The following is a 24,960-nucleotide window of genomic DNA, read 5'->3' as shown; positions in this document are numbered from 1 at the left end:
TTACCAAAATGTTTAATCAAATATTGAGGGAAAAAAAAATTGAAGAGAAAATATTGGTAGTTATACTCTACATTGAGCATGCCTGCACTAATGTGGATGATTATTTCAGGACTGGATCATGTGATTGACAACAACCATGGAAATCCTTCATTAATTCAATCCCTTGCGTGTAGGCAACGTATGTGAATAGTAGTGTTAATCTGCTCAAATCTCCCAGCAGGCCTCAGGGGACTGTAAAAGCCTGCCGCTGGCTTAGGAACAGCCTACATTTTCTCAAAATAACTAAAGTCCAGGCTGCATTTTCTGTATACTTAGATTCAAATCAGTTCTGATGGTTCAAATAGCTTGAAGTGTTTTGCTGTGTGGGCATGGCCCTTTGATCGATATGACCATCTCTGCACAAACAAAACAACATGACTGTTACATGTGAGAGACACTATTTAATCATGTATTATATTGTATTTATTAAAACAGCCTGCAGTCTCAAAATCATGTAAATAAGATGCAATATGCCAAATTCAGTCAGATTAATTATAAAAGTGGGCAGCCTGGAGGACAATCTGATAAATTAGAATGTGCACGTGTATTTTATTTACAATCAGAGACAGTATGTTATAATGTCTGTCGATTTTTACACAAGGCTGGTTTAGCTGGACAGTGCTTCTGATCAAAGTCTACGAATCCTTTGCGCCGTCTCATCTATAGATATATTATTAATCTATTAATCACAAGCATTCATGCAATATCACATTCAATAATTTCAACTGTATAATTAATTAGCGTTGTAATATTTTACACTTTACCTATTTGCCCACTGAGTAAAGCGATATCTAAATAGTCAAAGCAGCTTCTTACGTCTATCTGACAGCATGTGACGAGACGAGCTTTTGAGCTGCCCCTCTGTTCTCCTGTCTTTAAAAACATCATTTATGCTTTTAAAACGTGCAGAAAAATAAACATAGTGTATAAAATCCAGTTTCGTCTAATATAGTATACTAATGACCATACGAATGCATTATTCACGTAGTCATTTCAAAACATAGTTACTAAAATTATCAGGCATATTTCTAAACATTCATAAACAAGTCTCAAGAACAACAGCGGAAGTGGGGAATGAGTTCATGCTCGAGATTTGTGCTATATTTCATTTAAAAGGTACCGAAAAGTCGTTTATTATTTATAAAAATGTATTTTAGCGAAACGACTGCTTTGATAATAAAAGAAACATTAGTCACTCGTTCATAATTCCTGATTAGCATGTTAGCCGGTCTGTTAGCATAGAGCTGCAGCTCCAAAACAAACTGAATAACAAACGAAATAATGTTCAAATTACAAAACAAAGGCAAATTCTTCGATTCATTCATGCACGTGGTCCAGCTCAGCGGCGGTAGTGGTGGTGATTTGTTTGTTGGTGCAGTTGCTTGAAGGTATTGGTAAATATCAGAGTTTATAATGTATTCTAGAAATGTTGTTTTGACAGCTGAGGTGGATTTTTATGTTTTTTCTTTGGACTTTTCTTGTAAAAGTAAATATCCACTCATTAATTAGTTTAAGCAAGGACGTAGCCTATTCTGTTTTCATTTCTCCTCTTAATTACTGTGATAGCATAAGTACTCTTTAAAAAGTTTTCCAAAAAAAGTTAACGGTATTTAGGTTATAAGTTGTAAAATTACAATAGAGGTAGAATTATAATAAAGATACTGTCTAAAATGAAGAGAGAGGTTTTTATAGACGCTTACACTCTTGTTAGGACATCAGTGTTCAGAGGAACTACCAGAGATGATGGGAATAATTGATGCTTGTAAACATAGCTTAGAAACCTTATGTAGCCTATACGTTTTGGACCATTTGCATTGCATTTGGTTGTCTGTGCTTTCCTGTTAGTCCATAAGTTAAAACATAAGTTTCATAAGTCCAACAATCATTGCAGTTATTATGATGATAATAGGTGACAAAGTGAGACTATGGATGGTGGACCTTGGATTCTTTAGTCCAAAAAAACAGCACCTGGCTATTTTCAGTGGCCTTCAGTGGAAGTATTAAGTATGTATTCATTAAATCAAGTCTTAATTTAAAAAGATAAAAGCCATGAACCAAACCAACCAGGAGGTGGTGAATCACAAGAATACAAAAAACAAGAAGAATGGCTAAATATAAATTGATTATGTGTATATGTCATGTTTATTGCAACATAATGGGAGTGTTGATGATATGGAGCTCTTTTTTCAGTATTTGTTTTAATGAAAGGTTGTTTTTTGCAAAATTATGGACTGTGTTGTTTTTCAACAAATATGTTTGCTAACACAATCATGTAAACAAAAGTTGCAGACTATAATGGCTTAGAAGCATATACCGTGGATTTACAAGCACATAGTTCACATTTAGTCTGTCTGTAAAGGTTTATCATTAACATTCAAATCCCCTATGGAAAAAATGAATGCCAATTACTTCCGGAACCCATCTGTTGCACTCTATATTCGAGACATGCCTCCCCGGAAGAAGATTTTGTACATTTTAAGATTAGTTGGTGCACTTTGAGAGTTCAAAATTAAGTGTCTCAGTTTACACTGGTGTTTTTATGAAGCCAAACTATTTAAATATAATAATAAAAATAATACTTGTACTTTATTATCATTATTAATTAAATAATATTATTTTAAACATCATTTATTGTCGTTATTTGTATTATTCCTATAACAGTAATACATATCCGATTTAAGTTCAGATGACAGATGCTTTTTAAAAGCAATGGTGCAAAACACTTTAGTGATCTGTATTGTTATAAGTATAATATTATTTAGGTTTATTATGAAACGGTGGCAGGGAAGATTAGACTGTGGTGGTACTGATGAGAAACGAACATCTAAATTTCTGTATATTCACGGTGTCTTGTCACATTGACAGCGGCAGAGTTTGGAAGATGAACAGTCTCTCTCCAGAGGTGGCATTGAGCCGTATTTCTCCTGAGCTGCGGCCTTTACTCTGCTCTGTGGTGCGCAATGGACGGGTTGGTTTAGACTCATCCAGCTGTCTCCGGATCACTGACCTCAAGAGTGGGTGAGTGTTCGGGAAACTAAACAAAACATAACTTCTGGAGAGCAATGCATTTGTAAGTTCTCCAAGTTATGAATATGATTAATGAACTGAAAATGGTCTATTTTTTAATTAAAATCCTATCACAAATGCTTAATCAGAATTCCAGAAAGCAGAGGGGTCTTTTCAGAATTGATCAACGAGGTTATTATAGGTCACTGCTTCTTTAAGCATCTAAATTAAAATAATATCAAAGCTTTATGGGAAAAACAACTAGCCTACAGCACAGTATCATGTAGTGAATGCCTGCAATTTTCCATCCTTTGCTGAGCTTTACAGTTCAGGGCCTTTAAGATGATTGCAAATCCATTTTATGATGTCTTAATTATTCAAACATATTCAATCATTAATTGTAATCGTTTATGCTATATTCATCATCAGCCAAAACCCCAGCAGCTACACTACTAAATAATTGAGATGTTTATTGTTTTAAGAAATTTCTTATGCTCACCGAGACTGCATTTATTTGATCAAAAATACAACAAAATCAGTACTATTTGTGAAATATTATCCAAATGTGAAAGAACTTTTCTTTTTTAATATATATTTAAATGTATGCTGAATTTTCACCAACCTTTGCTTCAATCTTCAGTGTGAATATGAGCAATATTTGGTGTTGCTATTAATTATTATTGGTGCTCAGTTATTAATAATGGTTCTTAATATTAATGTTGACCGTTTTTCTGCTTCTTTTTTGGAAACCTTGATATTTTTTCAGGATTCTTTGACGAATAGAAAGTTGGGGGGAGGGGGTATAGAAATCTTTTGTATCATTATAAATATATTTACTGTTACTTTTAATCAATTGAATGCATCCTTGCTAAATAAATGTATTTATTTATTGCTATTTTTCAGCTATTGAAGTGTCATTGAACGTTTTTTCCCCCTTTTCGTTTTAGCTGCACATCACTAATTCCTGGTCCATGCTGTGACAGATTTAAACTTCATATTCCTTATGCTGGAGAGACTCTCAAATGTAAGTAGTTGTTCTATGAGTATGAACAGATCAGAGGTCACTCATAACTATGTGAAAGTTGCTGATGTGTAATGAAAGTGGTTTGCTAGTGATATGTTCCTGCAGGCTACAAAGTTCTTGTCAGACATGCTAAAATAGTGCTGATTTAATGTGTAGTGATGCATTATTAATGTATTACATTTACAAACTGCAGTGTACAGTATAAATCATCTTATTGTTGTTTACTACAGTACTTCCATGTACATAAAACTGTAGAAAGGATTGGATTGAAGGCAAAACCTCATGGTAGCTTATGTTTGGCTTCTGTTCAAAGAGGCTCTGTGTGTTTGTATTTTCTGACGTTATCAGCTCTGGGATTTCTCATCAAAGTGCTAAAAAGTGATTGATTAAAACCTTATTAAAGCTGAGATGGCAAACTCATTAAACACCAAAGATATTTTGTGTTTAATAGGGAAAGTTATTTGTAATCCAATGAGAATCATTTTGTAATTGAACATCTCACTGCTCATTCTTGCTAAGGCAAACATCACTTTATACCAAATAGTTCACCAAAAATTGTATTTGCTAACCCTTGTATAATTCCAAACGCATAACACTTTTGTGGAAAGAAAAAGAAGATATTTTGAAGAATGTTTCAACCATTTTTGTTCATATTATTAAAGGTAGCGTGGACCAAAAGCCCTAAAAGGACAAAGGTAGTGTGAAATTAATCCATCCACCCCGGGTTATTATCATTTACCAAAACTAAAACTATAAAAAACATTACTTGGAATAAAATAAACATTAAAATAAAACATAGTATAAATAGCATAGTTATCTTATTTCAGCTAGTTGCCAAGGTAATATTTATCATATTCTTTTAATTTGTTGAAGTATTAAAAATTCAAACAAAATAAATTGACCCTTCGCAAAGACCCTTAGTTACTGTTGATATGTCCGACAAGCCATGCTGCTCTCACGTCACACATCATGTTTTCACAAAACATACATTGCACAGCGATGGTCATTTTTTAAGAAATCCAAAAAATAAATACCATTTTGTGGTTCTTTAATGTGTCGTGACTGATCACTATAACGCCTCAGTTCAAGCAGAATCTTTTCATATTTACTTAAAGCATGAAATTAACATGAATAAATTAGCTTCAGAAGGTATTTTATTTCAGCTGTGGAAAGACGTCAATCAGAGATGGGCACAATTATATCAAAATGTACTCGCTCATCAAATGTATTTAAGTTAAAATACAAAATACCGGTGTGAGAAATGTATTTAATTAAAATACAAGTAATTTGTCCTTTAAAAATACAAAAATACAATATTTACAAGCAATCAAGTGCAAGAGACAGTGCCATTACATTTAGATACACATATAAGAGAAAGATAAGTGCTTTCTCCTCCTTGAACAACTTATAAACAACATATTTATATACAGCATATTCTTTAACCCTAACACTAGACAATATATCCAATATATCCAATGGTTACTTGAATACCATCAAGCATTTCTACACTTTTTCATGTTTCTTTATCACTTTATAAGCATGTCAAAACTGTATTGTCATACCACCTAATCCTACTCAAGAGGATGGTTCAAGCTATTTCACTGTCAACAGTAAAGATTAACTCCTGAAAATATTGATATTTAGCTGTTAAAGGGCTCTATATAGAATACAGAAACCTGTGTTATTAGCGACACCGGTGGCCGGTTAAGCAAGCTGTGGTCAGCAACTTACTGCTCATGCTCTTGCACACACTCCATAGCAAGCCAAATGCAAGCAAGCAACGACCAGTGGGATTCACCAACATCATGTTGACAGATGAGGTTCATTACACTGTGATAACAGTTTCCCTTGGATTTTTAGTTTGTCTCTAAAATGTCAGACAAAATTTAAATTTGTGATCTATAGAAACAAGTAGGCTAGCTAACTTTTGCCAAGCAAGCTAATGTCATATTTCTGCTAGCAAGTAAAGTTGTAGAGCATCTTTTTCTTCTGTCTGTACTATCTGATTGCACTGAGCACCAAGAGTTTCTTTCTTTTTTTTCTTTTTTTTCCAGTTGGAAGATGGAACCATGGAAAAATTAAAGGTTTAGTTCACCCAAAAATGAAAAAAAAAAAATAGTTGAAATCTTTCCCTCCATAGGCAGCAATGCAACTTATACATTCAAAGCCCAGAACGGTAGGAAATACGTTGTTAAAATACTCCATGTGACTTCAGTGGTTTAACCTCAGTTTTATTAAGTGACGTGAGTGCTGTGTTTGCACAATAAAGCATAATTTACAAATTTATTTATGAAAATATTGATCTGCATTGTGTGTTCAAATGAGAGAAAACTCATTTGTATTGCGTTCATGCCATAAAAGACTCGCATCAACACAACACACATGAATGAGCGTTCACTAGATTACCACAACACATGTGTTTGGATAATATTTTCAGAAATAAAGTGGTAAATTCTGTTTTTGCACAAAAAAAGCACTGAAGTCACTTAAAGGGTAATTCACCCCAAAATGAAAATTCTGTCATTAATTACGCACTCTCATGTCTTTCCAAACCCGCAAAACCTTCGGAACACCAAAATCTTCGGAACACAAATTAAGATGTTTTTGATGAAATCGAAGAGCTCTCAGACCCTTCATAGACGGCAACGCAACTGAAATGTTCCCAGGTCCAGAAACTTAGTTAGGACATCGGTAAAACAGTCCATGTGACATCAGTGGCTCAACTTCAGTTTTGCGACGCTACGAGAATACTTTTTTTTTTTGCGCAAAGAAAACAAAAATGACATAATTTACTCAACCATTCTTCTCTCCCGAGTTATGTCTTCCACCAGTTTAAAGAATATCACAACATCTTAATTTGTGTTCCGAAGATGAACGAAGGTCTTACAGGTTTGGAACGACATGAGAGTGCGTAATTAATGACCGAATTTTCATTTTGGGGTGAACTAACCCTTTTAATAAAATTGGATTACTTAATGATATACAAACCCGATTCCAAAAAAGTTGGGACACTGTACAAATTGTGAATAAAAACAGAATACAATGATGTGGAAGTTTCAAATTTCAATATTTTATTCAGAATACAACATAGATGACATATCAAATGTTTAAACTGAGAAAATGTATCATTTTAAGGGAAAAATAAGTTTATTTTAAATTTAATGGCATCAACACATCTAAAAAAAGTTGGGACAAGGCCATGTTTACCAATGTGTGGCATCCCCTCTTCTTTTTATAACAGTCTGCAAACGTCTGGGGACTGAGGAGACAAGTTGCTCAAGTTTAGGAATAGGAATGTTGTCCCATTCTTGTCTAATACAGGCTTCTAGTTGCTCGACTGTCTTAGGTCTTCTTTGTCGCATCTTCCTCGTTATGATGCGCCAAATGATTTCTATGGGTGAAAGATCTGGACTGCAGGCTGGCCATTTCAGTAACCGGATCCTCCTTCTACGCAGCCATGATGTTGTAATTGATGCAGTATGTGGTCTGGCATTGTCATGTTGGAAAATGCAAGGTCTTCCCTGAAAGAGACAACGTCTGGATGGGAGCATATGTTGTTCTAGAACTTGGATATACCTTTCAGCATTGATGGTGCCTTTCCAGATGTGTAAGCTGCCCATGCCACACGCACTCATGCAACCCCATACCATCAGAGATGCAGGCTTCTGAACTGAGCGCTGATAACAACTTGGGTTGTCCTTGTCCTCTTTAGTCCGGATGACATGGCGTCCCAATTTTCCAAAAAGACCTTCAAATTTTGATTCGTCTGACCACAGAACAGTTTTCCACTTTGCCACAGTCCATTTTAAATAAGCCATCGTTATTAATGATCATGGCTTGAAAACGCCTGCGCTTCTGGATCATGTTTAGATACGGCTTCTTTTTTGACCTATAGAGTTTTAGCCGGCAACGGCGACTGGCACGGTGGATTGTGTTCACCGTGTCATCTCCGTCTTTCGGATGAGACGTTAAACCGAGGTCGTGACTCTCTGTGGTCACTAAAAATCCCATGGCACTTCTCGTAAAGAGTAGGGGTGTAACCCCGGTGTCCTGGCCAAATTCCCTCTACTGGCCCTTATCAATCATGGCCTCCTAGTAATCCCCATCCACTTGATTGTCTCTATCACTCTCTCCTCTCCACCTGTAGCTGGTGTGTGGTGAGCGCACTGGTGCTGTTGTACTGTGGCTGCCGTCGCATCATCCAATTGGATGCTGCACACTGGTGGTGGTTGAGGAGAGACCCCCACATGATTGTAAAGCGCTTTGGGTGTACGGCAATACACAATAAATGCATCATTCATCATTCATTCAATGTTTTCTGGAAGTATTCCTGAGCCCATGTTGTGATTTCCATTACAGTAGCATTCCTGTATGTGATGCAGTGCCGTCTAAGGGCCCGAAGATCACGGGCATCCAGTATGATTTTCCGGCCTTGACCCTTACGCACAGAGATTGTTCCAGATTCTCTGAATCTTTGGATGATATTATGCACTGTAGATGATGATAACTTCAAACTCTTTGCAATTTTTTCTCTGAGAAACTCCTTTCTGATATTGCTCCACTATTTTTCGCTGCAGCATTGGGGGAATTGGTGATCCTCTTGCCCTCTTGACGTCTGAGAGACACTGTCATGATGAAGAGGCTCTTTTTATACCCAATCATGTTGCCAATTGACCTAATAAGTTGCAAATTGGTCCTCCAGCTGTTCCTTATATGTACATTTAACTTTTCCGGCCTCTTATTGCTACCTGTCCCAACTTTTTTGGAATGTGTAGCTCTCATGAAATCCAAAATGAGCCAATATTTGGCATGACATTTCAAAATGTCTCACTTTCAACATTTGATATGTTATCTATATTCTATTGAAGTGAATCAAATATAAGTTTATGAGATTTGTAAATTATTGCATTCCTTTTTTATTCGTAATTTGTACAGTGTCCCAACTTTATTGGAATCGGGTTTGTATTTAATGGCATGGATTACTTAATGATGTCTTTCCTACCGTTCTGGACCTTGAATGTGTAAGTTGCATGACTGGCTGTAGGGACAGAAAGCTCTCAGATTTCATCAAAAATATCTTAATTTATGTTCCAAAGATGAATGAAGGTCAGGAGTGGAATGACATGAATTAACAACAGTTTTTTGGTGGGGGGAACTAACCTGGATCCAACAGGATGTCATATGATTCACTTGTATCTAGTCAAAAACTATGATATAGTCAAAAGCTATAGTTGGCAGTAATATTAACACAGGTGAAGAAAGAGCTTTATTGCCAGGTATGTTTACTCATACAAGGCTTCCACAGCACAAACCGAATGACAGTGACAAGATACAGATAATAAAAATAGAATAAGTAAATAGGAAATAAGTAAGGGATAAACTATTTTAATGCATGACGTGGAGGCCAAGAATAGTGTTGTGTTTTCTTTGTGAAGAAAGAATAAAGTGAATTGCTTGACTATGCATTTTGAGTATTTCAAAGACAAAATACTGTCTCCAAAGTATTTAATTACAAATTACTTTTTTTTTTTGTCCAGCAAAATACAAATGATAAAATACGTACTTAGCAATTAAATACTTATTTCAAATACATTTAATTCAAATACTGCCCATCTCTGTCATCAATACACAACATTTTTCAAGTTTAAGTCCACCCACATTAATTTACTCTCCTGTCTTAGTTAAATATATTAAGGCTCTGCAATATATAAATATATTGTGGAAACTTAATTTCCTGTAGAGCTGCTTTGCAACGATTTGTATCGTAAAAAGCGCTATACAAATAAACTTGAACTTGAACTGTCTGATTTGTTTGCCAGGCAAAATGGAAGATTTGGCATTATGATTGGTCAATTAAATAAAATTTGGTGAGAATATAATTAGAGATTTGCCGACATGAGCATCACAGCTTAACGTGGGTGTTCAGGCCTTGAAGTTCTTACCTTTTGTTTATTCGCTTTATTTTGTAATAGACTGTAATTTTGTGCCTAGCTAGCCTTTATTCAAGGGAAATTCACACAGAAACCTGAAGGCAAGTTTTGGTCCTCCTTTTCCCATAAACCAATAGAACTACATACTTTAAAGGGTTGTGCAATGCAGCCCATTACGCTATGAACTTTTTTTCAAAAGTTATACCAATAAAACCGTATTACACAGATTCTTCAAGACTTTGTAATGGTGGTGCACTGAGCACAATTCTTCCGATTTGGAAATGAGCTTCTGAGAAGGGCTTTTAGAGGTTTTGTCTGAAATGCTTTCAAGTACCACAGCTTAGTGATGTTTAATGAGGTTGGATAGTAATTATAACTCGGCAGTGATCTTAATTGGGAGTTCCTGTTATAGCTCTGAGTCATGACACACTCAAACACTCAAGCAGTTTTTCACGGAGGCCACATATGAACACATTTCTTGGAGCTGGAATTGATCATGCAGTCTGAGAGTGAGAAATCAAGGTTGTTTAGTGAGGCTTTTTTTTTCTTTTGGAGATGCATGGCCATCGACTTACTTGTAATATTTTGTTGTAATGTGTGGCTGTTTAGAAGATAAAAAAAAACTATGGGTTGGTTAATGAAGAAGTTTGGTCTTTGGTCATTTTGGGGGCATTGGTACATGCCCGAGGCAGTGCTTTTAGTTGTGCATTATCAGAGAGTAATAATGTTACATTTTTGCATTAGCGGCCTTTACTAAATGTCAGAGCTCAAGTGCAAATTGAAATGGAAAATCTAATTTAGTACTAAAATGGAGGCGTAGCTGAACGATGCCCATATTCTTAACACTGTGTCACAATAAATCATAGTAATCAGTATTTGAATTACATCTGTAATCTCACGTTAAGTAATAACACTTGCTCCACTGCTCAGGAAGTAGTCTATTAAGTATTTTATTGACTTTTTTTTTTTCTCCATGAATTAAAATAATTGTCTTTTTTTTCTTGGTATTGTTCAGATCGAAACAGGTTTGATTGATTTTCTTGGAAAGCTGATGCATTCACATATCCATTATTCATAATATCTATTATGTTAGAAACACATTCAACTTTTTCTGCTTCTAAATAATCAAGACTGATAGCAGAGTTGAGAGTTGGATCTGCTTCCTCGGTTGGATTTTGCAACTGCCAGTGGCTGACAGCTGAAAAGTGACTCAAGACCTTTTCATAACTCATCGCCTTTGTTTTGCCAATGACTTGCCAAAGGATTCCAGACCTATGCAAATTATCCCAGAATCTTTCAGAAACTCTGTATCGTATGATTTTTAAACATCTGTTTTAGAAATGTCACAGTCCGTCTGCTGTGGAGATGTGTTGTCCCAACATTAATTTTCTATATTGATTTCTTTATTTAGAGTTGCTTACTTAGAGCTACTCCAGGATCACGAGAAATAGAGAAAAGGGAAAAAAGGACATTTCTCAACAGTTGCCTGCTTCCATTCTTAGGTGGTTCATTGTGTTGCCGTTCTTCCAGGAAGAATGCTGATTGTTTACTTGTGATACTAATGCTCTGGCAGGAGTGCTGACTGTTGTTTGCATGCAAAGAGAGCACTCCCGTCACTAAACAGAGTCCTCCGGCTTTCTGCTTCTCACAAGAGTTTGCGACAGCTGTTGTGGGGGTTTTCGGGTAGCACCCACCTTGACTACCCTCAGGGTGTAAATTTGGGTAGTGCTGCATATTTGCCCAACATTTATGCTTCTATGCCAAGTCCACTGCTATCTGTTTTTAGCTATTTGGCAACAGCTTTTCCAAGATGCCATCAGATGTGACAGACGGATGTCAAACATCATCCAAGCGCTTTTCCCTCATGCTCCATCTGTGGAAAATTACTGCCTTGTGTTTGTTTTGCTCTTTTTTTTTTGTCCATGGAAAAGACAGAGGAGAAGTAGTATGAAAAAAGAAACAGAATGGATTTATAAATAGAAATGTAAATTATTTGAATATGCATGGCCTAAAATCATCTGCGAGGAACATTGATGGGAGCTAAGCAAGCTATAAAAACAATGCTTGAAACACGGATGATGAGTTGTTTACTTATACAGTACTTCAAAAGTGAATGGCTACCGAAGCTTTCAAAAGCACAAAAAAGTACTAGAAGTAAAGACGTCTTACTATGAAACTTTACATCGTTATTAATGATCAATTTTGAATTCCCACCTGTTTTAATCGGAGGTATTCATGATGCTTGCAAAAACTTTGGCATAGTTTTTGTGTATATCTTGAATGAGAGTAACATATGTTCAGACCTTTACAGTGTTACAAACCCTTGTCACTGTTGTGGTAATCTTTTCTGATACGGAAATGGTTCTTAATGATGAAGAAATGAATAACCTGTGTACTTTGACAGGGTCTGATGAGGTATGTTTTTGTTCTCATCTTTGTTTACAGAGGTATTCTCTGAAAGCTTGTTTGTGTGCTTCTAAGGATTAATAAAAAATGAAGTATAGAATTTGTACCTTTTTACCTCTAGCACGCAGATAAACACATAATAATAGTATCACCTGTCTAACAATATTTATATCGGAACATTATACCCATAATTGAAATTTTTTCCTTTTCAATGGCTTGTTAATGTCCATTAGTGCAATAATGCCCTTTTAGATTTGGTGTCACTAAGAGCCATTAGACCATCTACATAAAAAGCTAGTCTTTGATATTGACATTGGTTGTTCGGTCTAATAAGATCAAGCATTGATAAACAACCATGAAACCTTTATTTGTTTTACATAAAGAGCTTACATGGAAAGTACAGTAAGTACAGTGTGTGAATATCATACAGTGCAACTCCATAAAGAGTTGGCTTGTATCTTGGCTTGAACTGGATGTAAATCAATACTGTGTGTTTATGAAGTAATTATCAGTGTGATTAACCCTTTCTTCTTACAGGGGACATTATCTTCAATGCCAAAGACCCAGAACTGCCCCCAGACTTTATCTTTGGAGAGGATGCTGACTTCCTGCCTGAACCATCAGAACTCCCGGTGTGTATTACAATCATAATAATTATATGACATCATTATCCTGTATTCTAAATATAGAGAATTTTAGATAAATATTATGTTATGGAACAGTAGTTTAGTAGACTAAATATACAAATGTTGTAGTTATAAATAGTAGTAATAAGACAGGAATGTGCAAAAAGATACGGTTTGGGGGGGGGGGGGGGGGTGTTAAACGTTAAAACAACACCCATGCAAGATGATGCATTCAGTTTAGATCTCATAAACTGACCAAAATGAGCTAAATCTGACAAATAAAACTAGTCTTGTTTTAGTGAAGTGTCTGTGCTTGCTTTAGGGTCACTCTTACCCCCCACGAAAAATTTTCTCAAATCTCCAGTGAACCAAAAATGTGGTAGCTGCAGGCTAAACTCGGTTGTTCAGAAACACATACAGCAAGGCAGAACAATGGCTCTGTTATTATTGAATATCTTTGAAGTAGCAGTGCAACAGAGCTTACAGCTGTTTTGACTTCCTTTAGTGCGGTTAGTTAAATCAGATGGTTGGTATCGATGTGCGTGGTCGACTCAGCGGCCAAATTTGACCCGCGGGGCTTCCAGTGTTCTGAAGAGAGAGTGTTGGTGAATTACATAAGTCTTGCGTCTGTGCATAAAAGTGTCCTCCTTCTGGTGCCGATTTTAGGATTGCACAATTAGCGACAGAGGCAGTACTGCTGCAGAACACCCTCAAAAACAACCATCCAGATAGAAAACTCACTAGGCATTGAAGCTATTACAGTTAATTATAATAGTTAACTATGGTAGTTATTGTAGTTAACTAAAATAACCTTAAAAAACTAGTGCTGTCAAATGATTAATTGTGATTAATCGCATCCAAAATAAAAGTTTTTGTTTACATATATGTATGTGTACTGTGTATATTTATTATATATATATATATATATATATATATATTTATATTTATAATTGTTTGAAAGCAATATAAAAAACTAAAAAATCTTACTTGGAAATAAAATTAAAAAAAATATATATAAAAAATATTAACTTCAAAGTTATATATTTTCATTAATCTATCTGTTTATTTGCAAATTGTAACCTGATTGTTTTGGAAATATGCAACAAGTCTAACTCCATAGCTATGTGTCAGACCTTTGTGAGTTTACGAAGAGTTAGTGGTTAGAGACATAGCTAGTGTAACAAACTGGTTCAGGTGCACTTGAGAAATTTCACAGACTCACAGCTTTCTTGATATGTTGTTCTTCTTCTCAAATCATGCATTGTTAAACACTCTCCTTCCAAATGAGTGACATATCAAATCTGTTATTACAAACAATCCATAAGTCAAACCCAATAAGAAACCAGGCATGAGCCATTACCTTCTTTTTCTTGATCATTGCCAATTTACTATATCCCTGTTGTAAATGAAAGTTTTGTAGTCAGATTGTGAGAAAAACACAACAGATTCCACTGACCATTGTCATATTTCAGTAAATTCCATCCTATTCTATTCATAGGCTAAATTTACTGGCATCTCAAATGGGCCCACCAGATTCCTCTTGTGGTGTGTTAAATCACTCAGAATTCTCATTATTAATGAGAATTCATCGTATGGGTTTGTTCCTTCGAGATGGTGTTTGCAAGGGAGACAGAGTTTGTGCAAGACATGGTCTAGATTCGTCTAAGACTCCTCATACCCTGATTGCTTAAAGCTGTCCTCCAGGCTATTGTTAAAGAGGAACGGAAAGAAAAAATCCCCTGCTTATGTCAGAGTCTACGAGACGGTGACTATTGCTCACCGTCTCTTGAATGCAGCTGAAGACATGAGGGGGGAAGCACCTCTGTGCTGCCAAGGCTGCACTCTACCCATGTGTTTGCTTTGTGTTTTATCTTCTTCGTTATGGTGTGTATGTGTGTGCAGCCATCCAGTTTGTTTTGCAGCCACTCTCCCTCTGTCTTGTTCTTCACCCTGTTTATTCTGCACTAAGCTAGATTTTATATATATATATATACAGTTGGGCAAAAAAAGTATTTAGTCAGCCACCAATTGTGCCAGTTCTCCCACTTAAAAAGATGAGAGAGGCCTGTAATTTTCATCATAGGTACACTTCAACTATGAGAGACAGAATGGGGGGAAAGAATCCAGGAAATCACATTGTAGGATTTTTAAAGAATTTATTTGAAAATTATGGTGGAAAATAAGTATTTGGTCAATAACAAAAGTTCTTCTCAATACTTTGTTATATACCCTTTGTTGGCAATGACAGAGGTCAAACGTTTTCTGTAAGTCTTCACAAGGTTTTCACACACTGTTGCTGGTATTTTGGCCCATTCCTCCATGCAGATCTCCTCTAGAGCAGTGATGTTTTGGGGCTGTCGCTGGGCAACACGGGCTTTCAACTCCCTCCAAAGATTTTCTATGGGGTTGAGATCTGGAGACTGGCTAGGCCACTCCAGGACCTTGAAATGCTTCTTACGAAGCCACTCCTTCTTTGCCCGGGCGGTGTGTTTGGGATCATTGTCATGCTGAAAGACCCAGCCACGTTTCATCGTCAATGCTCTTGCTGATGGAAGGAGGTTTTCACTCAAAATCTCACGATACATGGCCCCATTCATTGATTCCTTTACACGGATCATTCGTCCTGGTCCCTTTGCAGAAAAACAGCCCCAAAGCATGATGTTTCCACCCCCATGCTTCACAGTAGGTATGGTGTTCTTTGTAGTGTTGTCAAAAATATCGATATTTCGATAAATATCGATACTGAAATATCTGAACGGTACCAATATTAATTTCCCGAAGTATCGATACACCGATACTAGCCGAGCTGTCACTTTCACTTCTCTCCAAAGGCGCGTGGACAAGCTCCACACGTGACCGCACTCGTCTCCTTCGCTCTGGTTAAACAGCAAAAGTGAAGTGAATAGAAAGATGACTGCTCTGGTTGTTAAAGAACACAGCAGGAGCGCTATCTGTAGGGATCTATGATCTCCGCGATGCAGAGAACGCGCACGGAATCCAGTCATAAAAACGGAATTTACAGTTTAACGCGGAATGTCACGGAATTTGTCAAAGTTTGGATGAATTAATCAAAAGTAGGTCATTACACTTAAATCAAATCGCGATATGGACTAGTATCTGTAAATATTAAGCTGCAAAAGTCGATTTAAATATGAATCCTGCATGTTCTGCGCGTCTCTGTGTGAATGTGCTGCACGTGCGGTTTTGTTTACTAATGTGGCGCTCGCGGTGATTTCAGCGTCTGCCGTCTCAATGAGGACATAAATACATCAACAATATCTCCAGAACTGATCTGAAAGGCACTTTACGAACATTTTACCATTTAATTTGAGTAAAACTAGCATCATATCATACACACACAGAACTTTAAAAGTATTCACGGCAACTCGTCAAAATAAAAGTTCGGTTTAACAGCCTATTAAAGACCGTGTGCCAGAAATAGGCTATATTACTATTATTTAGTAGAATGTACATAATACTACTACTGTTAATTTTTTCAAAAGAAATAATCACAAAATATTTTAATTTTAATAGTAAATCACCTTCATTTGCCAAAAATGTTTAATTTTCATTAATTCAAATATAAATTAATTAAAATTGTTTTATGCCTTCATCTGATATCCAGTAAAATTTAAATACACAACACAGAATTTCTGAGGGGGAAAACACATTTCATAAGGCTACTGTAAGAATAAATAAAAATTGTTTGTATGCATTCAAATAATAGACATGCTAAAACACAGAATTTGGTAACAATAAAACATAAGGTGAGAACAAAATAAAACATTTCATACGGCCCTAAACGTGTCATTTTTGTTACACTTTTAATAAATTAAATGTTAAATTGTATAATTTTAATGAAATAGACATGCTTTTAGATTAATAGCATTTAATTTGACCATTAAAAAAAAAAAGAGTCCAGAAAAATTCAAACGTAAAAAATTGAATGTAAAAAAAAAATAAGACGGAATTTGGGGAAAAATAAAACGGATTTCATAGGGCCCTATATCTGGAAATATTTTGGTTATGAAGCAAATGAGAATATCAACAAATAGAACTTTGGATTTTAATTAGTACATGTATTAGTAAACGTTAGTTTCAATTAACATTTAACTAAGATTAATAAAAGATTAATAAATAAATCAACAAATGCAGTACCTCAAGACATTTTTTTGTTCATGTAAAATATACCGCATGTTCTCGACTTGTTACATTTATCTTTAAATTAAAAAAATTACCCCCTTAATATTGTGGCAGTTTTTTTTCACCGTGGTATCGAAAATGGTATCGAATATCGATATTTTTCAAGGTATCGTATCGAAGTTAGAAATTCCAGTATCGTGACAACACTAGTTCTTTGGATGCAACTCAGCATTCTTTCTCCTCCAAACACGGCGAGTTGAGTTTTTACCAAAGTTCTATTTTGGTTTCCTCCACCATGAATCTTCCATTTTCTAATAATTGCTCCCACAGTTGATTTCTTCACACCAAGCTGCTTGCCTATTGCAGATTCAGTCTTCCCAGCCTGGTGCAGGTCTACAATTTTATTTCTGGTGTCCTTCGACAGCTCTTTGGTCTTGGCCATAGTGGAGTTTGGAGTGTGACTGTTTGAGGTTGTGGACAGGTGTCTTTTATACTGATAACGAGTTCAAACAGGTGCCATTAATACAGGTAACGAGTGGAGGACAGAGGAGCCTCTTAAAGAAGAAGTTACAGGTCTGTGAGAGACAGAAATCCTGCTTGTTTGTAGGTGACCAAATACTTATTTTACCGAGGAATTTACCAATTAATTCATTAAAAATCCTAAAATGTGATTTCCTGGATTCTTTCCCCCCATTCTGTCTCTCATAGTTGAAGTGTACCTATGATGAAAATTACAGGCCTCTCTCATCTTTTTAAGTGGGAGAACTTGCACAATTGGTGGCTGACTAAATACTTTTTTGCCCAACTGTATGTAACCAAACATGAATGATCCAAAACGCCTGGGGATATTAATATGCCACATCATAGGCAAACATAATGTCTAAAAGCCGGTATAAATTTGTTGTATATGTTCTTATTCTGATTTGTTCATCTTATTTGCTTTCGTCCTACCCAGATGGTTCTGCTGCGTTAATTCTGCTGTCAGTGCGTCCCATGCAAACTGATAATTTTCACATTGGCATGTGAGAGACTCAAGATCAACAATAACCTCTTGCGTCCGGATCGTTCACACCTCAATATGCAGCTGTGTTCCAAAATCTAGCAAGCTGACTTACTGTCTGTCTACTGCCTATAGACATATTTCCTTTTGCGAGACCCAGGTGGCTTCGCAGTTTGTTGTAAAAGTAGTTTTCTGTTTAGTTGTTATACACATTTGTGAAAAATGTAGTTTAAATCGGTTTCGTAGGTAAGGATGTTAGCATGATGCTCCGCTAACGACAAAAACTGTTATGTGTAATAATTCAAATTTTCACATCACCAGCGCTCAGATGCTGGACACAGGCTTGTTTTCCAGTTACATGGAATATTGCTGACATTTCACACTGCTTTGAGGAATTTCTGATGTCTCAGCAAAACTTGGGGTTGTTTACACTCTGTCGCAAGTATTATTAGCTGCTAACCACCATTTTGTTTCCATGGCTTGAATGGTGAACAGCTGACACCAGAAGATTTACTAAGGTGTGAAAAGAAATGTTACATGAGTGTTTTCATCATTTCTAATTTTAAAGTCAATTAATATATAGGTTCTTTTTACTCGTTTTTTTAAGTTTTTAAAATTTCCTCAGTTTTGTAAATAACTTGTATAACTTAGCACTCTTTTATCATAAAAAACAAATGGTAAAATTCTGTTAGCATTTAACAACTAGTATGGCTTTCTTTTTCCATGGATCACAGAAGGAAAAATTTGGCAGCATGAAGCCTAAAGATGTCAAAATATGTACAAAGATATTTTTATTAATGTTTTAATTTATGCAGCATCTTATTTGGCAAAAAAAAGTAAAATACAATGTTTTGTTGTAGCTAAATAAATTGTTATACGTTATTTTCATTTGATAACAATTCAAAATCTTGATTCAATTGATGATACATCTTGATGATAAATTAGTATTCATTCAAAAAGATCTGAATCCAGAAAAAAAATAAACGAAAAGCACAAAATTTAGGGTAAAATAACATGGATCTCACATTGCTAGTTTTGTGTGAGGCACAGACCAAATGTAGCTTGTATTTGTTTGTGTACACTACCCTCCAAAAGTTTGGAAACGCTCTAGATAAGTGGGGTTTTGTTCAATATTGGCATGAATCCTTTTTAATTTTTGATAATTTTGCACTGATAAGGGACAACACAAATTACGAAAACATATTTTATTACATAAACAGTTTATACTTAGAAAAAACTAAAATTTTGGATTCATCAGAATATCCACCATTAGCAGCTATTACAGCTCTGCATAATCTGGGCATCCGAGCTGTCAGTTTATTCAAACATTGACTTTGAATTGGCAATCAATTTTATTAAGGTGTGCTGACCCAAAAATCTTTTAAAAACCTGGGCCAAGTTTAAACCAGTAACCAGGCATCACAGCTGGCAAAGGGGCATGTCTGACTTTAACATGTATATATTGCCATTATTAAGTTTGCTTGAGAAAGCCAACTTATTGAAAAGTATTTGCACCAAAAGATGATAAGGATTTATGCTGATATCGTCCAAAACCACACTTTGCCAGGGGTGTTTCCAAACTTTTGGAGGGCAGTGTACTTTAAAATATTGTGCATAAAGACAAGGCATTAGTGATCTGTTACAAGATACACAAGGAGAAAATGCATTTGATGCCATTGGTGTTAAACTGATATGCACAAATGCAAATATTTTTAAAGTAAACAGTAAAGGATGTCCTGATACTTCTTTGTAATTTGATTTTAGTATTGGCATTGTAATTTATTATCCTCAAGTACAGACACACATTACTTATAACATTATGACTAGGCAGAGATTGTGTTGATACCACAGAGATCACAAGTTTGATTTGGCTAGCTGTGAAAGCACTGCATGAAATAAAAAATGACTCAGCTAGCTCCAAACAGCTCTGTAGAAATTTCATTCAGATGCTTTTCATTCAAATAGCAGTCAGCACAGAGAAGTCTTGCCACTTTCATGGATGAAGGTCAAAGAGTGCACTACTGTGCAGACATCTATGCCGTATACAGTTTTAGAAAGCACGAAGAGTCAGAATTTGTGAAAAAAAAATTAGATGGGTCACTCATCAAAAATCAATGGGAGAAATTGTATCGTTCAACAGGATGGCTGAAGGAAAGGATGTCCTGGAAAGAGACAATTACCTTCTTACATTTACATTATACATGCTGTAATGCATGTGGAAAATGCTTTTATCCAGAGTATCTTGCATTACATTCAATGCTGTTATATTTTATTGATGATATGAAATTTTGGTCTTAACCCATTTAAATAGACAGGATGACATACAGTACAGACTGAAGTAGCTCCCCAACATTGACCACTAAGTGAGCATTAATTGTGTGAAAACCTAAGAACATATGCATTAAAATAAGGTTTTTACAATTGAAATGTAGTTTGTCCATCATTATCTGGAGAACCATAGCGATTCATTGTCAGACGAGCCACAGCCAATCCTTTAGACTAATGTAACATTAACCCAAAGTGATTCAGCATGCTGTGAAGAGGGCCAAAAACCATACTTTATTCCAGTCTTACTTAATTTCTATAACCAGACCATTCACTTGCACAACTTGGTGGAAAATGTATGATTAAGTGACGGTGCTTCCCAGAATGTACCTCTGGGGTCAGGAAGCCAGACCTCAATTAGCACTTAAGGAAAGACACTACAGGCAAAAAATGTATTCTTTTTCTATTTGCTTCTGTAGATTTTACTTACAATAAAATTACAATCCTAAAACTGGAAAATATAATGTTTTGTTGTAAATAAATAGTTCTATTTTCATTTGATAACATTTTAAAATCTGTCTAAATTGTTAATGTTTTATCAACTCATTTGACCTCAACGTGTAAGTGTTTTAACTGAGATTTGATCTTTTTTTTCTTTTATGTTTATGTGTTGTAATACATGTTTGTATGTTGCTCAGGAGATATTAATTCTCCTGCCAGGCTGTTACTGAAAATAACTTGTTCTTAATTAACTTGCCTGGTTAAAAAAAATAAAAATTTCATTAGATATCATTTTTGATGATACATTTGTATTCGAATCAGAAAACTCTAAATCCAGAAAAAGTACAATGAAAAACAGAATTTAGGGGGAAATAAAATGGATTTCACCTTGCTAGTTTTGTGAGCGGCTCAGACTTGTATTTGTTTGTGTACATTAAAATAGGGTGCATAAAGACAAGGCATTAGTGATCTGTTACAAGATACACAAGAACCAGTGGCATTTGATACCATTGGTGTTAAATGTGCACAAATGCAAATAAGACTACTAAAAAAATTGCAACGCAATACACCATAAACAGTAGAGATGTCCTGATGCTTCTTTGTAATTTGCTCTTAGTAGTGGCATTGTAATTTATTATCCTCAATACAGCACACAATACTTATAACATTATGACTAGGCAGAGATTGTGTTTATTCCACAGAGATCACAAGTTTGATTTGGCTAGCTGTGAAAGCAAAATTAGTTATTTTTCATGCACTGTGGCATCTCCACTTCAGTACCCCTTACACACAAAGGGTTTGCTCATTAAATTTTTTCCTGATTTTATGCACACTTTTATACCTAAAAACATGATGAAAAGGTATTTTTTTCTGCCTGTTGAGTGTTGACAGTATATTCTGATTTATGGAGTGATTAAAAAGAGATATCCATATGTGTCTTGCCTTAAGGTTCAGTTTTTACTTTCACCAACTGACTTGTAAAATGTTATTTCTTCACCTTGACATCCTCTTCAGTAACCCTCTTTTTCTATAACCGTATTGACAAAATATTATATCTGTTAATATGTCTCCTGAAGAGCAGAATAAGAGTGAAAGTGAAGCAGAGCTGCGTTTGTTTCAATATGAGTAAGGATGCCTCCGTTTAGCGTCTCCAATTAACCTCCGTCAAACACTAACACTGCTGCAGCAGCACACTTTTGATTTTAATTAGTGGCTTTTCTGGCCGTTGAGGAAAGAGCAGCTAATTGTGGTGAGGTGGCTGAGACAGTGGTCTAAGCTCCAGGATGGAACATCTGACGTTAGCCATGGGAAAACTGGAGAGATCAAAGCACGCTCAGTTTAAGTTTCAGCAGGCTTCGGAGAATCGAGGCTGCAGTCTAGACAGCAAACATCTCAGCCTGTGGTGATGTCTTGTTTAGGCTTACATTAATGATTCATGCAATGCATAATCCTGCTATATTCCACGTTTTTGTGTGACCTTGTTTCGACCGCGGTGCAACCCACACTCATGTTTAAAAAGGCATTGTAACTTAATACCATAGTGTGATTGTTGAATTGGTTGAATGGTGTATGGTTAAAAGAATAACACCACATTACAGATTGGCATTAGGTAATGTCTTTCACTTCATATTCTGAGATATATTTTACAATTTAACTTCAATTTAAAATTAGATGAACGTGGTGGCCCAAATCAGATTGTTGTTGTTTGGGGTTTTTTGGTGAATGGTTACAGTCACTCTGAATCTCAGATTTTGTCTTTAGATCTTGGCCACTGTCAGTTGTCAATTAATTACATAAATTCATTATTAATTCATTCATTAATTCATTTATTGTCAGATCAGAATTAATGTAATATTTAATATATAATTTTACATCTTTATAACTCAAAATTTGTCTAGAATAATAAATATATTGGGTCCCACGTTATGTAAGTTTTGTTCTATTTTTTTTTTTTTTTTAATGACGCAGTAGCTCAATGAATTTAGGGAGGTTTAGTGTTATAGGGATACAATAATTGGATATTGTGCCATGCCTGTATGCTTTATTCTTATGTTATGGATTAAAGTGCCTGTCATTTGCCCCTCTCCCTTCCTCTGGATACATAATTTCCCATTAATCCCCATGGATGGAAATTTCATTGGTCTCCCGGAATTGCCTTCAAGTTTTTCTAGGCCTGCTTCTGGCAATCACACCAGCAGTTCTATTTTTTTTACGAGTCACTTTGCATTATGGGAAGGATATAGCATTGACAATAGAGAGGTAGCAGGGGTTGTGTTTTGGCATGGCCTGAATACACCGTTCATACTGACCAGGAAACTGCCAGGAAGTGTATCAGCCAGGAAGATTTTGGAAACAGCCAGAGGACACCAATGGCTGGGTACAGAAGAGTTAATGTGCAAACTTTCATCTCTTTATAATTTAGTGACGGTTGATTCTGGTAAAATGATTGAGATTGCATTGTTTTTTTCTGCTGAACTATATTGATATGACCTTGTTTTTCTGAAATGTCTGCCAGGCAAGAAGACTGGAAAAAAAAAAAAAAAAAAACCCTGAATGAATTCCAAGTGGAAAAAACACAGTTCACACAAGACATACTTTGTATTACACTTAGTCATGAAGTCTGTATTATTAAGACACTGTCGTATTAAGACCCTGTCATAACAACTAGCATGACAAACATTTTCATAGCCTTTCACTTTCAGATATATTTCGCTTTTATTTTCTTTTTTTTTTTCCATTTAAACTCTTTTAGTGGTACCTTCTCTGGCCTCTTAAATTTGCACATCTGGAGTTTCCAAACATATTGCAACACTCTGTCCTGAGTGACCTGTGTAATTTCAGCCCTTTTATTTCTCCGGCCCTGTTTGCATCTAAGTCTCCTCCACACCAGGAATTCTGCTTTGAACAGTGGTTTTTAAGTGTTTAAAGTAATAATTGTAAATATCTGTGTTTAGCCTGCACCTGAACCATGAGTGCACTTTGGGAAAAACCCTCAACTGCCATAAATCCAGACATATGCAGGAGCGTGGAGGCACCTCGGCACCATTTGCTGACATTAAGTGCAATAATCCTTTGCAGTCCTCACAGAAAAAAACAGCTTGAGCAAAAAAAAAAAAAAAAACCTGGTTTACTTACAGTAACAAAGCACTATTTCAGGTTTAGTGTAGTTTAAGCTCACTTCTTGGTGACCAGTGAGGTCAAACTAAACAATAAGGTGATATGCAGCAGTTTACAAATTAACTCCACTTTTTCAAAGCAGTTGAACTGGATATGTCAGTACTTCAGTCTTGCTTCAACCCATCCTTAACTCTTTACTTTACATTATGCAGCTTATTGAAAATTGTACTGTTACTATTCTAAGAAAGCATTCTTGCAATTTTCACTTAGTGGGCAATAAAATAGGTGAAGAAATCATAGATTTACCGTGAAAAGATTAGAGATTTGATTAACTGGTAAAGATAAATTCTATGGTGGATGCAGTAAAACATGATTTTAATAGAATCTGCTGTTCCCTCCTGCTGAAGGAACACCTCATGTCCTGCTACACAACAATGAAATGCAGGGTGACCATATACAGAGGCAGGCAAACCTGGGCACACTAAACCACCATTTCCTCTTCCTTCCTGTTCTTCTAAAGCAAATCCCATTGACAGAAATGGAAATATGGAAATGTATTTTTTTGCATTTTTGTGGGTGGCTCACAATCTTATTGTACAAACCCGATTCCAAAAAAGTTGGGACACTGTACAAATTGTGAATAAAAACAGAATGCAATGATGTGGAAGTTTCAGATTTCAATATTTTATTCAGAATACAACATAGATGACATATCAAATGTTTAAACTGAGAAAATGTATCATTTTAAGGGAAAAATAAGTTTATTTTAAATTTCATGGCATCAACACATCTCAAAAAAGTTGGGACAAGGCCATGTTTACCACTGTGTGGCATCCCCTCTTCTTTTTATAACAGTCTGCAAATGTCTGGGGACTGAGGAGACAAGTTGCTCAAGTTTAGGAA

The 24,960-nt window shown here is 35.7% G+C and overlaps 2 protein-coding genes across 4 annotated transcripts in view; one reads left to right on the top strand and one right to left on the bottom strand.

Annotated features, from left to right (window-relative positions):
* The window catches only part of LOC306850156 (ribokinase-like), a 28,975-nt gene extending 28,065 nt beyond the window's left edge, over positions 1 to 910 (bottom strand). The window contains exon 1 of one of the 2 annotated variants that reach the window (XM_079385619.1): positions 804 to 910. The gene's annotated coding sequence lies outside the window, so the exon portion shown is untranslated. The remainder of the gene's footprint in view (positions 1 to 803) is intronic. The other variant, XM_079385620.1, reaches the window with a different exon arrangement.
* LOC306850153 (BRISC and BRCA1-A complex member 2-like) overlaps positions 911 to 24,960 on the top strand; it is an 86,590-nt gene continuing 62,540 nt past the window's right edge. Inside the window, exons 1-4 of one of the 2 annotated variants that reach the window (XM_079385616.1) lie at positions 911 to 1,155; positions 2,905 to 3,057; positions 3,993 to 4,069; positions 12,943 to 13,037. In XM_079385616.1, the coding sequence (XP_079241742.1) occupies positions 2,921 to 3,057; positions 3,993 to 4,069; positions 12,943 to 13,037 (309 nt within the window). In that variant the 5' untranslated portion in view covers positions 911 to 1,155; positions 2,905 to 2,920. The remainder of the gene's footprint in view (positions 1,156 to 2,904; positions 3,058 to 3,992; positions 4,070 to 12,942; positions 13,038 to 24,960) is intronic. The other variant, XR_013782390.1, reaches the window with a different exon arrangement.

The sequence above is a fragment of the Barbus barbus genome (genome assembly GCF_936440315.1).
Source record: "Barbus barbus genome assembly, chromosome: 30".
Classification (NCBI taxonomy): domain Eukaryota; kingdom Metazoa; phylum Chordata; class Actinopteri; order Cypriniformes; family Cyprinidae; genus Barbus; species Barbus barbus.
Note: the sequence above shows the minus strand (reverse complement) of the source record. Positions and strands in the feature narration are given on the sequence as shown.